At 50.2% G+C, this 17,641-nt stretch overlaps 1 protein-coding gene across 1 annotated transcript in view; it reads right to left on the bottom strand.

The window, feature by feature from the left end:
- Positions 1 to 238: 238 nt before the first annotated feature.
- LOC124961200 (cancer-related nucleoside-triphosphatase-like) overlaps positions 239 to 17,641 on the bottom strand; it is a 44,044-nt gene continuing 26,641 nt past the window's right edge. Inside the window, 5 exon segments of the mRNA XM_047519907.1 lie at positions 239 to 307; positions 7,261 to 7,470; positions 12,651 to 12,696; positions 12,698 to 12,751; positions 13,333 to 13,495. Coding sequence (XP_047375863.1) covers positions 239 to 307; positions 7,261 to 7,470; positions 12,651 to 12,696; positions 12,698 to 12,751; positions 13,333 to 13,495 — 542 coding nt within the window.

Genomic DNA, 17,641 nt, shown 5'->3' with positions numbered 1-17,641 from the left:
ATCCTGGCCATGTACACAACCAAAGAGGAAATGAACAGAAAGCCCTGAGTATGAGGAGTCCCTGAGGGGCTGCTGGTGAGCCCAAGGCTGCCTGGACTTGCCAAAAGTTTATGGAAGCAGCTGTCAGTCTCCCCGGCCGCAGGGTCCAGATGCGTGGAGGCACACAGCTAGAGGCAGGGCTGAAGGCTGTGCTCCACTTGGCACCTCCGCAGGGCAGTACCACAGGCACCAGCTGGCCTCACTTCCCGCAGCTCTGCACACAGGCCACGACATCCAGTAGAAGGCGGTTTCTCTTCTCCTTGGTGACCTGTGGGAGGAAGCAGGGAGCAGGCCTCAGACTTCACTCTTTTCCTTCACCCTGAGAGCTGGGAAGGCTGGGAGGCCAGCAGGGGGTCTGAGACAGGACAGGTGTCTCCAGTACCACCATCAGCTCTGCAGAGACAGCCCAAGGGACAGCAAGCCAGGTGAGGTGGCACACAGCTGCAATCCCAGCAGCTCAGGAGACTGAGGCAGGAGGATCCAAGTTCAAAGCCTATTTCAGCAACTTAGTAAATAAAATAAGAAGGGTCAAAATAAAAAAAACAAGAAGGGTTGGAGATGTGGCTCAGTGGTTAAGCACCCCTGGGTTCCATCCCTGGTGCCAAAATAAATAAATAAATAAATAAATAAATAAATAAGAAGGGACAGCAACTTTGAATGCTGAGGGATCCTGACTTGGGAAGAGTGTGAACCAAGAGCTGTAAGGAAGGCAGGGCGGGGGTTGGGCAGATGGACAGTCACCCTGGAGCAGAAGCAGCCACCAGAGCAGCAAATGACTGAGACCCAGGGACACCCAGAATCCGAGCGTGCTCCCAAGGTTAGTACATCTACTTGACTCACCAGGGGCTTGGAGGACCCAAGTGTTGCAAGGGGCCTTGGCTCACCTGGAGGAGGAGGGGGCTGAGCCAGAGAAGCAAGGGTGATGAAGTGCAGACCATAACTTGGCCTCCTGACCCCAGTGTGTTCTCCATAGGCAGTACCCTTACAATACAAGAATGTCCAATAAGCAAGCATGGTAAGCAATCCCGGGGTCCCTGCCCCTGTGATCAGTTCTTCCCTCACCATCAGTCTGGCAGAACAAAAGGGGCAGAGGCACCAGGGAGAGGGCAGGGCTGATGCTTCCTGCTGCTGTGCCTCCCCTGGCCCCCACACTCATGGGCACAGGGCCAAGGGTGGGACGCCACAGAAAGGACACTGACCTCATGGAGGTGGCAGACTAGAGGAGATGTAGCATGAACAAGGATGGGGGAGGTACAAGACTCCCCAGGAAGGGTCCAGAGAGGTAGCAGGGCCTGGGTGGGAGGCTACAGGTCTCGGAAAGACTTGCACAGCTGGGTGCACCTGGACACGACCCTGACAGGTGTTCAATGGGGAAGGGCACCTGGACAGAGGGGGATAGGAGCAAAGCCTCCTGGTACAAGGGAGGGTGCACTGGAGGCCTGCAGAAGTCAGTGCTGGCAGCCTGAAAGGAGGAGCAGCTGGCCCTCACTTCCAATGGTTTGTTTACATGTGCACCCTGACACCAGTAGTATAGTCTCAACTACTGTGGAGTACTGCTCTGGGTTGACTGTGTCCCCAGAGGTTCATGTGTTGGAAGCCTAATCCCTCAGTGCATGGCATGTGGGGGTGGGATCTTCAGGAGGCAACCAGGATTAGATGAGTGGCTTTGTTAGAAGGGGAAGCCACCCCAGCTGGCACCATGCTTCACTCCACGTGGGGCCCTCCGCCATGCTGGAAAGGGATGTGGGTCAATGTCTAAGTGGTGACCAAGTCTTCTAGAGAGGGGAGTGGTGCCACTTCTCCACTTGGCTCTTCTACATGATTTCTGTGTGTATGTGTGTGAGAGGGGGGTGGTTTTATGGAGATGTAATTCATATATCATAGAATTCAGCTCAAGAGTAGAATTCTAGGACTGAGAATATAGCTCAGTTGGTAGAGTTCTTGCCTCACAAGCACAGGGCCCTGGGTTCAATCCCCAGCACTGCATACATTCAGAGTTTGCAATCCTCACTGCTATCTAATATCAGAACATTTTCATCACAAACAGAAACCCCTTCCAGTTACCCCCTTCTGCCCTCCCTGGCCTCTGGCAACCACTTCTATCTGCTCTCTCAGTAACGTTGCCTTTCCTGGACATTCTCTACAAGTGGAATCACATGTATGCGATCTGTGCCTAGCTTCTTTCACTCGGCATGAGGTGACACTCATTCACAGAAGTTGTACAGTAAAACCAGTGGTACTTCAGTCCTTTGTGTTGCCAATAACACCCAATGTATGAAGGTATCACGTTTCTTTTACCCCTTCACAGAATTGGGGTGATTCCCACGTTCTGGACGTAATGCTGCTGTGATCGTTCATTGAAGGTTTTTGTGAACATGTTTTCCATTCATCTGGGTAAATATCTTGGAGTGGAATTCCTGGTTTTCAGAGAGACTCAAATTTGATTTTTGAGGGACTGCACCTGTTTTCCAGTTTCAGCACCACCGAGGTCCCACCAGCAGGTGTGAAGGCACCAACACCCGCCATCTTCCATTTCTTTCTTTCAGTTGTATTGCAGGCACCCCAAGGGGTGTGCCTTCCCAGCCACCCCTGACACTGCACAGCTTTTCATGGGCTTACCGGCCACCTGTATAGCTTCTGTGGAGAAATACCCATTCAGAGTCTATGTCTATTTTTATGGGCTTATTTTTACTTTATTGTTGAGTTCTTAAAGTCATCTTTGTGTTCTAGGATTCAGGCTCATCTGATACATAATTTGCCAGCATCTTCTCCCTTCTGTGTGCTCTTTCCTACTCTTGCTGGGTCCTTTGAAGCACAAAATTTAGGGTTTTGGGCTTATCTATTTTTTCCTTTGCTGTCTGAGTTCTGGGTGTTCTTTCACAGCAGAACTTTGCCCAATTGCTGTTCACAAAGACTTACTCCTATATTTTCTGCCAAGAGTTTTATAGATTTACCTCTTATATTTAAATCTATAAAGCGTTTTGAGTTAATTTTGTGCACAGTGTGAAGTAAGGGTCCAACTTCATTCTTTTGCACAATTGCAGCTGCAATTGTGGAAAACACTGCTCTTTTCCCATTACACTGCCCAGGCTCCCTCAGGGAAAATCAAGTGGTCATAGACACAAGAGTCTATTTTTGAACTTCCACTCACTTCCGATGGTTTACATGTGCACCCTGAAGCCAGTAGTACAGTCTCAACTACTGTGGAGTAAATTTTAAAGTCAGAAAGTGTGAGTACTCTAACACTATTCATTTTGCAGATTATTCTGGCTGGGCCACTTGTATTTTCATGTGAATTTCAGGATTTGCTTCTCAATTTCTACAAAAAGAACCCACCACCATTGACTTCTGATCTTGTGGTATCCAGCAGTTGGCGAATGAGGCCCGGCCCTGGCTTTGCATCCACAGAACAAAGGTGTGGGGAACCAGGGACAGTATTGAATTCCTGCTAAGAAGAATACAGTTTATGTCCTCTTTGTCTAAAATACAAGTAGAAGAAGAAGAGCAGGTCTAAAATCTTCCAAATAGAAAGAAGCTAGGGCCTAGCATCTAGTACGCTTACAATCCTACAACCCAAAAGTGAGAACTGAAAGAATAAAAATGGCTTTGTGGAAGAAGCAAATTTAAAGGATTCTGAATTCTTATTATTAAAGTAGCTTTCAGGTATATTAACATTTTATAAAACAGAAAAATCAAATAACATCTCAGATTCAAGTCACAGAAGAGTCTGCACCCCACTGACAAATCAGTGCCCCCCACTGCAGGCATGGATGGATCCTGCTCCGCCACATGCACTGTGGAGGGGCGAGTCTGCGCACCTTGCACCCGAAACATGCCCCCAGCCTGCTGGTCTGCTCTGCCCAGTTAACTAGAAAACTAGGAAAAGTACACATACCCCTTTCCAATAATCTTGACCCACAAAAGCTTTCTTCTTTTGCCTTCAAGGCATCAACATGGCCGTTACCTACTGTTTTCACAATTATCTTCCGTGAGCCAAATACTGAAATAAGGTCAAAACAAAAACAGTTCTTAGTGTTATATTTAGAGAGCAATAGGCTTTATAAATCATGAAAAAAAATATGGCCAATGTTCTGAAAGAGCAATATAACCTCAGGAAGGCCATGGTCAGTGCCCAAGCCATGGCAGTTCCCACGCCTCCAAGACCCTCCTGTGGTCTGGAAGGTCTCCAGTCAGAACCAGCAGGACCAGAAGCTGCAGCAGTGCCCAGCAGGTCAGGGAAGCACCTGGGCAAACCAAGGTGGGATGATGGCTGACATCAGCAGTTCAGCTTCTGCTGGAGCCAAGGGGAGACAGCAGGGGGCAGAGGCAGGAGCATTCTGGGGCAGGCAGGCAGCATCGCAGCCTGGACACCAGACAACACCCCCACTGTAGCCAGGGATGCGAGGCACCAGGCTAGGTGCCAGGCTCGTCACACCACATGCTCCCACTGCAGAGGATGTGACGTGGCTCAGAACCTCATCAATGCTGTGATGTGGACTAGAAGGCAGAAGACCAAGTCGGTGACTTCTCTCTCAGAAACCAACAGCATGCAATGGCAAAGTCCCCTTCGAACTCGACAGCAAGCCACAGGAGACAAACTCTCATCCAGCTCCACTAGTCTGCTCCTCCTCCTGCCTCAGACCTGTGCTCAAGCAGCACGTGGAGAGAACTTCTGCCCACTCCAGAGGCCTGTTCACCCTGCCTGACCTTCCCTTCTACCCAGCCACGGCTGGACGTATCCCATGAATGTTTGCTTGGCGGGTCCCCTCCATGCAGCAGGGTCATCCACCTCACAGGGCAGGGAGCAGCACCAGGCTCACTAAGTGGGGGAGAGGCCAGTCCACAGCAGCTCCCCTGCCCCTTCTGCTGGGCAACAGAGGTGTGAGGATACCTTCCTTCTGGAGACTGTCTTTCTTTGTCTATCTACACGTCTGAGTGTCACCATTCCTGCCTCACCTGTCAAACACGACCTCAGGAGCTTGAGACACTGCCACCAGCATGCAGTTTGACCTCTGCACGGTGCTTTCTCCCCCGTGCTCCTGAGGGATCTTTACCTGGATGGAGTCCTTTGGGTGCCGGGCTGCTTCTCCAACCCTGGGGCCCTTAACCGATGGGCATCTCTGGCTGCATATGGGTGTGTCAAGAGTCAGGTGTCGCTTCTCCCACACTGCTCTTGGGACTCGAGTCAGTGCCCACAGATCTGGTTCTGAGGTTCTTGGCATGGATTTCTTTGGTTTACTCAGCTGTGGTTCAAAGCGGGCTTTTCGAATCTGTAAGTTTATGTCTTTAGCAAACATGGGGAGATCTGGGCTACTGTTTCCCACCCATCCCCAGGGCTCATTCTTGACATTTTTATTCTGCCTGCTGCTCTATCTTTGAGTCTGCCAGTTCTTTCTTCTGTCATCCTCAGAAGGTGGACCCACAGATTAACGTTTTAATTTGGTTACTGTACTTCCCAGTTGTAAAATTTTCCTGTGATTCTTCTATTGTCTCTATTTTTACTGAAACTTTCGCTCTGAGACTTTCAGTTCTTCATTTGCTTCCAGGGCCTGTGATCGTCACTTAGGCAACAGAGGATGCTGGGCCCAGTCCCGCCCTGACTCCCTGACTCCAGCACCATGGTTGCAAGCCAATATCTGCTGGCCACCTCTTCATTCCAGCTGCAGCACACCCGGCTCTCAGGACAAGTGACCTGTGACCCAGTATGACATCCACTAGCTGCTTGCCTGGCACAACGTGATGAGCAGATGGCACTGGCTGGGTGGCATGCCCCCCATCCTGGAACTCACTTAGCCAGGCAGGGCTGCACAGCTCCACCTGGGGCCTGGAGCTGGCTGCTTTCTCTTGTTCCTTCAGGAGCTGTGAATCCTCCCGCCCCTCTCCTCAGACCCCATCTCCCTGGCCCTGCCTGCCTCCCAGTCAGGTCTCCTCACAGGTGCCTGCTCCAGGATGCTGCGGGCAGAGGCCACTCTCAGACAGATGCAGACATCCACTGTCTCTGGGGATCAGAAAGGACCCAAGACACACGTAAGCCAACCGCTCAGTCTGCTGGTAAGGACATGAAGGTCCTTGTTTTTAAGCCAGGACCACAAGGGTCACACCCAGGGTGACTGGAGAAGAGCAGGGTGTGTGGCCCCCTCCCTAAGCTCTCTCAGAGCTGATACCTTCTGTGCCCCATGAGGAGCAACAACTACCCTGCTGGAGGACAGTCTTCTCTCTGGAGCAGGGATGTGGCCTCATCTTAAGACAGCGCACACTTCTGGACATAGCCCTCAGCTCCCCTGACCTTCCCTTGACTTTCGGGTCCCTGGTGCTAACAGGGAAACAAGCCCAGCCTTCCAGCATGGAAACGCCATCTCCTGCTCCTCCAGCACCACTGCCTCCATGTCCACAGACACTGTCATCATGAACCTCTACCTCAGAGGCGGTGCACAGAGGGGCAGGTGGTGGCACTTGACTCTGAGGCCACTGACATGAGGACTTGGCCTTCGCACCTTTCCAGCCTCACTCAGACATCACCTCCTGGGACAGACTCCCTTGAGTGCTGCCCACCACCAGGCCACCCAGCCATGCTGCCAGGACTCTTCCCAGCCCTCGGCAGCAGCTGGAACCACCTCCTGCATCTGCCTGCACAGGTGGCACTCAGCTCCTGCACTCGGTCCCACGCTCCTGGGGAACGGACCCATCAAGATGTGAATAGTGCCCTACACACAGTAGGTTCTCAGTCAGCACCAGCCAAGGGAGTACACCCCTGAAGGAGGTGCACATGCCTCCCAGATCTAGCTGGTCCAACCCCAATGCGGTCTTACTCTACCACGCACAGGATGCACTGGTGGCAACATCCCAGCAGGGCCAGCGGGCCAGGAGACCTTGCAACTGGTGAGGCAGGTGCTTGCTCTGCTCCACCCTGCTGAGACCCCATGCTCTCCACTAGCCACCTGCTTCTGGGAAGTTTTTAACCTGGGGTGGGGGTGGCATGAGTGGAGCTCGCCAAGGGCATTTGCAGGCACAGAGGAGGGCAGCAGAGAAGACGCAGAGGCACGAGAGGGACCGAGGAGGGCAGAGGCTGGGATACTCGGGGGCTCCCAAGGTTCATCAGTGCATGAAAGATAGTGTCATTCTAAACCCCTAAGATCTAACTCGGTGACACTGCAGCACAGGGGAACATGGGGGGCAGAGGAGCAGGTGAAGGTGGGGCACCTGCAGACAGGGTGCACTCACACCGAACACCTTCACATTAGGCCTGCCCCGGATCTCCTCCACCAGGACCAGCGGCTTTCCTTTTGGGACTGGGATGATGCCCAGGACAATGGTCGCTGGTGAGGACAGAGTCTGGCGCACAGCTTGGATGAAGGGCTGGCTGAAGAGCTCCATCTTCCCGATCTCATTGATGACACACACTCTGGGTCTGAGTCCTCCGCAGGAACCCACCTGGGGACGGAGACACTCACTGGACACCGAGCCACACTACTCATAGGGCCCCAAGTGCCACAGGCTGTACTCATGTGCAGGCTCACAAGAAGGATGACCTAGGAGCCTGCAGCACCAAGCACTTGGTCCCCAAGCCCTGGCTTCTTGCAATATTTTATTCCAACAGTGAACCCGCCTTATGCTTACATGTACTCAGAAAATAAAGGGCACCCCAATACCTCAGGCTTAAAGAAAGGAGACAGCAAGGCTGAGCGCTACGGCAACGCTGGCCTCTTGACTCCAACTCTGAGTCTTGCTCTGAGAGGTCTAGACTAGCACTGGGCGCTCCCATCCAGGCCTGGCAGCAGAGGGTGGCTCCCCAGTGTCCCTGTCAGGGTCCATAGCCAGGCCAAGGCTCCTCCTAGATGTCCTACATGCCCCTCAGGGTCCCATGCACACCATTGCCAAACCCACAACACACAGGTTCTCGGCTGGGAGAGCTGTCCTGGGACTGAGAAGGTCCTACTAGCTGACAGGCAGAGGGGCACCATAAAGAACCCCCTCCTGTGACACAGGCCCTGAGGACCAGCCTGGAGGCTTGGGCTATGAAACCCCGGGACAGATCAACAACCACTCTGGCCCCTCTCCCTGGCAAATACAGACCCAGCTGTGGAGGGGCCCTGCCAGGCACTGCTGCTGTCACCCCAATGCTCCAGGATGACCAGAACCACCCCTCCAAGGAAGCCCCACAGAGCAGAGCACCTTCAGGCTGCTCGGCTGCTGCAAGGTAGGTGTGCACACTTTCTCCAGGTGCCCGCCCCCACTGAGAGCACCACAAGGAGTCCTGGAGTCCAACAAGAGGCGCCCCACTCCAAGGCCCCAGCCATACCCATGTGCCACACACCTGCACACCTCCCCAGGAACCAGGAACTGTATCCAAGAAACCCCTCTCACTATGAAGAAACTGCTCTCCAGGGGCAGAACACGTATGCCTGGCAGTCAAGGCACAAGTGTGAGCACCACCTTATGGAGCACCCTCAGCCAATGGCCAGCTGGGCAGACCTGACCACAGGTGCAGGGTCTGCTGTCCTTGCCACCAGCAGCATTCAAACTGTTTTCAAAAAGTTTCATATACTAGTAAAATTTTACCATTATTTGAACTTTGGAGAAAAGCTCTTATCTCTGCTGCTGGTTATTCTTCTCTTTATTAGAAACCACCTGGAGTGGGGAGACCAGATGGCCCACTACAGGGAGGTGGTGACAACTGGCAAGTGGCGGGGAGCAAGAGAAGTTCAGCTACAATCCCAGCTGGGGGTTCGGCTCCCCAAGGTGCCACACCTTGGTGGGATGTGCATTTCAAGGAGGAGTTAAATCTGCTTCCCTGCAGGGCCTACAGAGGATAACATGCTGCTCAGAGCCCTGCAAACAGCCTTCCCAGGAAGATGCTAAAGAAGGGAGAGAGAGGAACCCCACTGCGGCCATGGGAAGGAGGCTGTCTGGACAACCATCACGTCCTCCACCTCAACAGGGCCCTCGCTCCGCACAGCTACCTCACCCCATGTGACTTCCAACATGGCCTCAATTCCACAGCTCAGGACAGCTCTGCCTGGCAGATGCTGTGCCACCAGGAAGACCTCAGTAAAACAGGAATTCAGAGGCAGTGTTCTGAGAATGGAGCCTCCAGCCGGACAGTCTGCACTCAGTAATGGCGAACGCCACCACGCTGCTACCACCAGCACAGGACAATGCGGGAGAACTGACGCGTGGGGGGCAATGTTGCAATGGTAATAAACAGAGCGTTACTTATGCGGAAATGAAGGTCGGTATCGATGAGGGACAGCCCTCGAGCGTCGCCCACACACGTTTAAACATGACTTATGAAGCAAAATACACTGATTGAATGTGAGTTCTCTGATAAACGGTTTTAGCAAACTAGCCAAGTATCTGGAAGGAAACCAACTGTCTCCCATGTTACATTTGAAATAAATCCAGGTGGGCTGTAGAATAAGTGCTTTTTTAAAAGTAAAATGTTATGTTATGTTATGTAAAGTAAAATGTTATGTTAAGTAAAATGTTATGTTAAATTTAAATAGGGCTGAACTATTAAATATAATATATAATATTTAATATATTATATAAAAGTGACAAGCAGACAAACAGAATCAATAAATATAAAAAGGTCATCTGCCTTACAAAGGGGGAATGGGAAGAAGAATCCCACAATAATTTAGACTAAAGAAACCAAAAAAAGGAAACCTTGAAACCTCATTAGAACCTTAAAAATGCAAATCAAGGTCAGGAAGTGTCTTGGAACTGTAAATCAGGTACCTGCAACATGCCAGACAGTCTGTCCTCACACAGAGGACAGACCATGTCCAATCACTCATTCAGCCTGCAGGAAAAACAAACCGGGCCCATAAACTGGGAGGGTCTGTTTCTCCAGTTCTGGATGACTGAACCAACAGACTAGGCAGCCAGGCAGGCAAAGCATGCCAGCAGTGGCTATGCCGTGGTAAGACCTGAGTAACTCACATTGTCTTTCCTTTTGTTTACAAACTTTTCTTTTTATGGTGGACAGAGAAAATTTCAATATTTAGGAAAACAATGTGATAGCTCTCAAGTAAGGCGAGGTAGCCCTGGATGAGTGATCAACCCAGCTGGGCCTGCAGGGGGCTTCCTAGAAGCCCAAGTCCTTTCCCATGGGCACTGGCCTCCCTCCTTCCCCTCCCATGCCCCTGCTCTGCTCCATCTCTGCTCTGGTCTGCAAAGTGTGGCAGATACCCATGCTGAGGTGAGCCTGCAGACCTGAGCCTCCTGGTCCTCCTCTGCCCCAAGGTGCTGCCAGCTCCTGGCCAGTCCTGCTTCCCTAGGGACCAATGGGCATGCCATGCTGGTCCAACCTGAGAATTATTTTCCATACATTTTTCATAGTATTTTTAAAAGGACTCAAACAACCTTTCACCCACAGTGAGGCTCTTACACATGACAGACATTTCTTAACTTTGTCAGATCTGCTTTCCCAGGTCCTGCAAGCTCAACACTGGTCCTGGATGGAAGTTCTCACCTGTTCCCCTGGGGTTCCTAAAGCTTCCAACTCACCCTGTCACCACCTGCCAACAGCAAAACCTCTCTTCACACACCCCTATTTTTGTCACCTAATCTTTGTGTTTTTATAAAAGCTAAACTCTAATTTTCCTTCTCCTTTCTTCATCACAATAATATATGGGGGATGGGAGAGACATTTTTTCTCTAGAAAAGAAATACAAGCCCTAACTAGGTAGGGATGCCCTGTGGGGGGCCCTGCCCACCTGGCACCTGAAGGTCTGCTCTGCTGATCAGAGCACAGAGCTGTCTTTGTTCCTTAATTAAGAAGACAGATGCAAGCTCTTGATGTGGTCAGTACAGAGAACTTATGTAACCCTGCAGCTAGACATCAGGCATGCACCCTCTTTTCCCAGAACTCTGTCTGCTGACAGGAAGTAAAAATCAATTCTGTGTATTGATCCAATGCTCAAACTCAGACTTTTCCCTTGGAATTTCATTTAGATGGAGGTACCTGGTGGAAAAACACCACATTCTCTGTTCCCATGAAACTCAGCAGGGGAGGTTTCCAGGGGAAGGAGCATGAGGAGGGAGGTGGTGGGTGCAGCAGAGGCAGAGGACTAACTCATGGACTGGGGAGCTGCAGTCCCACCAACAGGGGAGAAGATCCCACAAACTTGAGATGTCCTCAGCAGCTGACTCTGAACTCCAGTGGTCTTGGCAATCACTAATCCCCTGTACTGTTCAACTGGGCTGTCGTGCTCAGGGGCAGAGGCACAAACAGGGAAGATGGTGTGCCAGCAACCAAGATGGAAGGTGCTGAGAGCCTAGGATGGGATGACCCTGGCACCTGTGGACTGGAGCACAGTCAGATGACCTCAGAGGCAGCAGGGTCAGCTGGCACAGGATCTTCCAGTCCACTGGAGGCATGCTGAACCTCAGTCCTGGAGCAGTGGAAAGCCCTTGAGATGAGTTCACACCATTCCATTTCCCTAAGTTACTCTGTAAGATCCTCAACAGAGCCCCAGGGCCCTGCACCTGTGCCCCCAGCACCTTCCTCTCCTCCTCACTCCTGCCATCTAGAAGATTCTCCCTGGACCACCCCTCCACAGTCACCCCAACACACACTTCTCTTATCCTCCTTTCAGTGTGGATGTCAGCTCTTCAGAGCCCCTTCCTGGGCCTTCTGGGCCCGGCCATCCCCACACTGCTCTCATGGCACTGATGGAGGGGCCCCTGTCCTCATCTCCCATCTGTGTTCCCACTAGGCTGAGAGTCTCCAGAAATGAGTTTATGTATGTTTTATTCATGATCCTGAACTTGATCCAGGACTTGATGAGATGTCATAAACAGATACAAAGAGTAGGCAATAGATAATCAATAAAGCCAAAAGATAGTTCTTTGAAAAGATCCTCTAAATTGAAAAAGCTTTCAGTATACAGATTAAGGAAAAAATGGGAAAAGAGCTAAATAAAGAAGAAATGAAAGAAACTCTGTCAACCCAATCAAGCTTACAAAATAAAATTAATATATAACTTAGATGAAATGGACAAAATGCCAAAAGGCACAAATACCACAATAGATCCAGTAAGAAATCAAAAACCAGTAGATATATAACAAATAAAGAGACTAAACTAGTAATTATAAAGTTTCTAATAAAAAGCTTTTTAGGCTTATATGGCTTCCATACATTAAAAAAAAATGAATACCAACCATTCCTAAACTCTTCCAAAACTTAGAGAAGGGAGACGAGTATTACCCTAAGACCAAAGCCAGACAAAGATCCCCAGGAAATAAAGTGAGAGCACATTTTTCAGAACACAGATGCAGAAACCGTTGGTGCCAGCAATGAACACAGCCACAGATAAAGGGCTCCAGACTCAGGGAAGGTAGGGCAGTGCTGTCTTTAGGGTGCAGGCAGCTGGACCCAGGAGCCTTCCTGCTCTCCCTAATGTGGAGCATTGACATGTGCCGACCAAGAGGCAAGGCCTTCATGTGCAGCCCAGGGTATCATGCTGCATTTCCTCAGCTCAACTGCTTGAAGAGTTTAAACCACAAATTGCAAATCATTTGCTCCCTGGAAGAGCAAATGCCATTCTGTTCCCATCTCAACTCCTGTGATGCAAAGCACAGGCAGGCTCAGGAGAAAGGAACCATACACTCAAGTTCCTCACGATGGGAAGTGCCAACTACTCGAAAGAAGTCATCAACCACATACTGTCTCACCCAGCACTCACACTTCCCTGGCATTGGCTCTGACCTGTGAGAAAAGACTCTGTTTTGAGGAGGGCTCCTGCACTGATTCCTGGTGCTCAGCAGTCCCCACACAGCTGGCCCTCTGCACATTCCCCCATCCTCAGCAACCACCTAGTGAAGACGCACTGTGAGCACTGGCCCCACTGCTCTGCCCTGGTAACGGTGCTCACTGTGTGTCTGCACACCACCAGGCCTTGTAATGTGACCGCAGCCCCAGTGCTCAAGCTGTCTGGAAAGTGGGGTCAGACACAAGGCCAAGAATTACCAAGGGAGAAAAGCACAGGACTCTGGGGCCCACATTCCAAATGAAACATGACTTCATGCTTGCTGTTCATATGGTGGTCTGTTTCTTTCTCTGGGACATCTCTCGAGCCCTCCTCAAGACAGAGGATGTCATCGGGCTCAGCCACAAACCCAGGGAGACACAGATTCTGAACCCTTGGAAGAGGGAGGCAGAGTGGCATCCAAGGACCCCACAGGGCACTTTTGGAGAATTTAATGCTGGTGGAATCAGAATATAAAAGTTCTGAACTTGGAGAGAAGGATCACTTAGGGATAAAACCTACAGTAATGAAGCATCAGTACCCGACTCTGGACAGAGGGCCCCAAGCTCTGGACAACGTGATGACATCAAATCCTGTCCTTCTTCCTCCCTGCCTGACTTCTTCTGTATAAAATCCATCCACAGACACCCCAGAGGACTGTAAAACCTCATTGACTTTCTGGATCAAGGTCACTTTTCCAATCCCTGAAAAAGAGAAGGAGACCCATCAGGAAGTACTCGCCCTAGAGCACACAGCATGTGCTACCTGCAGGAGAGCAGCCAAGGGAGGCGGAGGAGCAGCCGCATGCAGATTTGTGAATATTAATTTCAAAGTAAGCCCATAGGAGGATCTTCCTAAAGGAAGAAAGAAAGAAAGAGAAAGGAAACATGTAGTCCAATGTAGAAAGTATCTCTTATTCTAAAACATGAATTTTAAATGTTCATTAGGTAACATTTCCCATCACTGACAGGCAGTCTGAAAGTGGCTTACTGAGCATCTTGTGAAGCCGTGCAAGGGACTCTGGCATGAATGTAGGTAGCTCAAGGATGTATAGAATCAAGATCTAGAGATTCAGTGTCAGGAAAGAGAAAGAAAACTTTCTCGAATGGATATTCTTTATCCATTAACAACTACTTCTTTTGGCGAGGGGGGGTCAGAGTGTTTTCATTCCTTGATAATTGATTGAACACTGATTTGCAGTTTTCTTTATGTATTGTGTATAGCACAGGTTAAATAGCTATGTCTTCTAGAGATTAGCAAGAGGGGACAACATGATTAGCAACAAAATACCATCCTGAATGGAATTTTCCCTTGTCATCTAATCAAGGTGCTATCGGCTCTGTCCCCGAAATTCATACTGAACTCCTCCCTGTAATGTGAAGGAACAGGAGGTGAGTAGGACACAAGGACAGAGTCCTCATGAATGGGACCTGTGCTCTTGCAAACAGATGGGACCTCTGCTCACTCTGCTCCCTGCCAGCTGAGCACACAAGATCAATATTGGCAAACCCAGAAGGGACCTTCACCAAGAAACTCAGGATGTCTGCACCCTGCTCTTGGGCCTCCTGCCTCAGAACTGTGAGAAACACACATTTGCTGTTAAGAGTCTGGTGTTCTGTTACAGTAAACTGAGTAGTTATACTGGTCCATTGGACATCAGGAATGGATCCTTATTCCCCAGAATAAGGAATGCTGAGGGTAGCAGAGAAAGCAGGTTTATTTAAGAAAGGGACAGAGACAGACTTCTCCAAAGAGCAGAGTTCCTAGAGCTGGCGTCTGCGGGAGGGAGTGTGTCTTGCTCTTTCATAGACCCCAGAAACCCTCTTTTTGATTATTGTCTTCTCTTTCTTCCTGAGAGCAGGGACAGGAGCATGAGGGCAGAGGTTAGCAATCCAGTGTTCTGTTTGATAACAATCCTCATCCTCTCCTGACCCTATCATTCATTAGGTGCCGTGACTGCCCAACCTTCCCCTGCCTCGGTTTGCTGGGGAATGTGACAGGTCCTAATGTGGGGAGCATGTTAGAGTAGTTTCAGGCCAGCTGGTGCCAGACCAGAGCACACGCATCCATCTGCTCCTGTGCTGGACACCATGGACACCATGGGTGTGGCTGAAGAGGCAAGCCGAGGCTCTGCCTAGCTCATCCGACACACCAGAGGGGTGTGACCATGGGTGGACAACCACAGCCAGAGCTCGCAAACTGCGCTGAATCTCAAAGCCTTTGGAGGAGCAGAACGGAGCAGAACTGGACGGCATCAGAGAGAACGGCTGACGCTCGCTCCTCTGCAGCCCCTGACACCACCAAGGAGGAACCGAGCACAGCTCCTCGACTAAGACACAGCGTGGTGAGCGTGCCCTAGGTTCGGCACTAAGAGGAACAGGTTAGGTTAGGATAGGTTTGCAGGGACGTGCAAGGCCTGCAGGGAGCATGATAAAGTGAGTTAACTGGCCAGCTGACTCTAGTCCATAAGACGCCAGTGACACCTGCCAGCTCAGGCCAGGCAGAGCTGCAGGTAATTTGCTTTCCGGCAAAGAAAGCATGTGGGGGTTAGCACAGTGGGTCAGTGTTATACAGTTATTCTCTTAGCCTGGGTCCCACCGTTCTCCTCTCTCTGTACCCTGACACTGGGACACAGATAGATGTTCCCAAGGAACAGGTGACTGTAGTCCTTTTCCCTGCAGACCTGGGTGCAGTCCCCTTTGCTAGAAGGCAGTACTGTTCTTCAGGGAAGCAGTTCGTGAATACCTCTGTAACTAGAAAAGCCCAGAAATCCTGAAAAACAGATTTTGTGTTTTTTTTTTCCATATTTCCCTTGACCCTGGGCTGTTCTACTTTTAAAACTACAGGTCCCCTGTCTTAGGAAACCCCTTTATCCCTGGCTAGCCAGCCAAAATTACCAGAATTCTCTCTAGCCTCATGAAATAATGTGGGTAAACAAGATTTTCAGAAGGACTTTAAAGATTTTCAAGATTTTCAAGATTTTCAGTGAACTGCCAAGGACCAGCAAGGTGCAGGGGAAAGGAGGCCAGAAGTAGAACTGCTTGGTTTTATCGTCATCTCCCAGGGAGACCCAGCTCGGCATCTGTTTTCTTCAAGTTCAAGATCATTCCTCCACCTGGATCCCATCAGTTGAGGACCTGTTGTGTGAAATATAGTGTGGCATTTGTTCTGGCTTGAATCTGTTGCTAATGGGTAGGATCCCCAAATCCCTGTATCTAATGAATATTGAGAGTTGGGTCTGAAGGGAGCTGGCCATTGAACACACCTCCCTCCCTGCCTTCTTCCCCCTTCTCCTTCCTTCTTTTCCTTCCTTTCTTCTTTCCTCTCCCCATTAATTACAGATACTATGGTAAATAGTAGGGGTCAAGCATACCTTTGAAATAGCTTGTGTCTTGAGAAGATTAAGTTACAAACACTGCCTTTTTAAACTGAGGTCCAAATTTTGAAAAAGAATGTCAAATGCCCATGAGTTACAATGTTTTTTCTTTCAAGATGAATATGTCTTACTTGAGCAGAAGCAGAGAAGAACTGGACAGCAGCTTTCCTTCCCCACCCTGTGAGGCTGCCTGCCTTGCTGAACAAATCTTGCCACTGGGAGAGCTGGCACTGCCCTTTAGCCACCAGTCTCTCAACACTTCACACTTCAAACAAGGGAATAACTGACATTCACCTAGTGCATCCCATGTGCCAGCTTCTGTTCTAAGAGTGTTAGAAATTACAGTGACTCCTTTAATCATCTCAGAAGGTTCACTATATGTAGAGAAGCTGAAGCACAGAGAGGTTGAGGGAACTGTCACAGGCTGTCGTTATGCAGGCATCCACACAAGCATCCATCCACCCATGCATGCACACACTCATCCATCCACCCATCTGTGCATCCATTCATCCATCCACCCATGCATGCACACACCCATCCATCCACTCATCTGTGCATCCACCCATCCATCCACCCATCCATCCACCCATGCATGCATCCACCCATCCATCCACCCATACATGCATCCCTCACCATATTCATCCTTGCATCCACCCATCCATCCATTACCCATCTGTGCATCCATGCATCGTTATAGAAGCATACGCATATACAGATGCTTCTCATGCATACATGTCCCAGTACACCCTTAGGACAAGTATAAAATGTCCTAAATCAAAAATGCACTTACTACACTTACTACACCACCTTCAGAACATCCCAGCTTAGCAGCACAGTGCACTGTAGAGTGTCACTTGCTGGCCCTCATGATGGCGGGGCTGACTGGGTGGTGCTGCTCACCCCTGCTGCCTGGCATGGAGAATATCAGAATGTTAGTGCGATTCTGGGAAGAGATCCAAATTCAAAATGTGGAAGAATGTTTTCTGCTGAGTGTGTCTCACTTTCACACTATTGCAAAGTAGACATGCTGTGAATTGGCTCCTAAGTCCATGTGTGCAGCACAGACTCAGACCCAGGCCCCAGCAACTCTTCTCCAGCCTCTGCGCTACACTTCTGTCCACTGATGCAGCATTTTATGCTTGTCCTGAAAGCAGATCAGGAGCAACATCACGAGGCAGGAGGGGTGGCTAGGGGACACAGACTCGGTCCACTGGGTGATTCTCCCTCTACCAGGAAAACCAGATCCATATAGCACTGGGATAAGGGATGGGAAGCAGCTGTCAGAGTAGCTGTGAGAGCAGACATCACACAGGGACTCTGTGCCTGTTTCTAATCTCGTTCTTCTCTCCAGGGCTTTCCAGAGCCATCATTACTATCACGTGGGTCTGTTGTGTCAGTCAGCCTTTCGTCTCTGTGACCAGAGTACCTGAAAACAGCAGCAGGAAGGAGGACATCTATTTTGGCTCATGGATTC

This window comes from Sciurus carolinensis, chromosome 12, assembly GCF_902686445.1.
Source record: "Sciurus carolinensis chromosome 12, mSciCar1.2, whole genome shotgun sequence".
In the NCBI taxonomy this organism is placed as follows: domain Eukaryota; kingdom Metazoa; phylum Chordata; class Mammalia; order Rodentia; family Sciuridae; genus Sciurus; species Sciurus carolinensis.
This window is presented reverse-complemented; position numbering and strand designations above follow the sequence as displayed.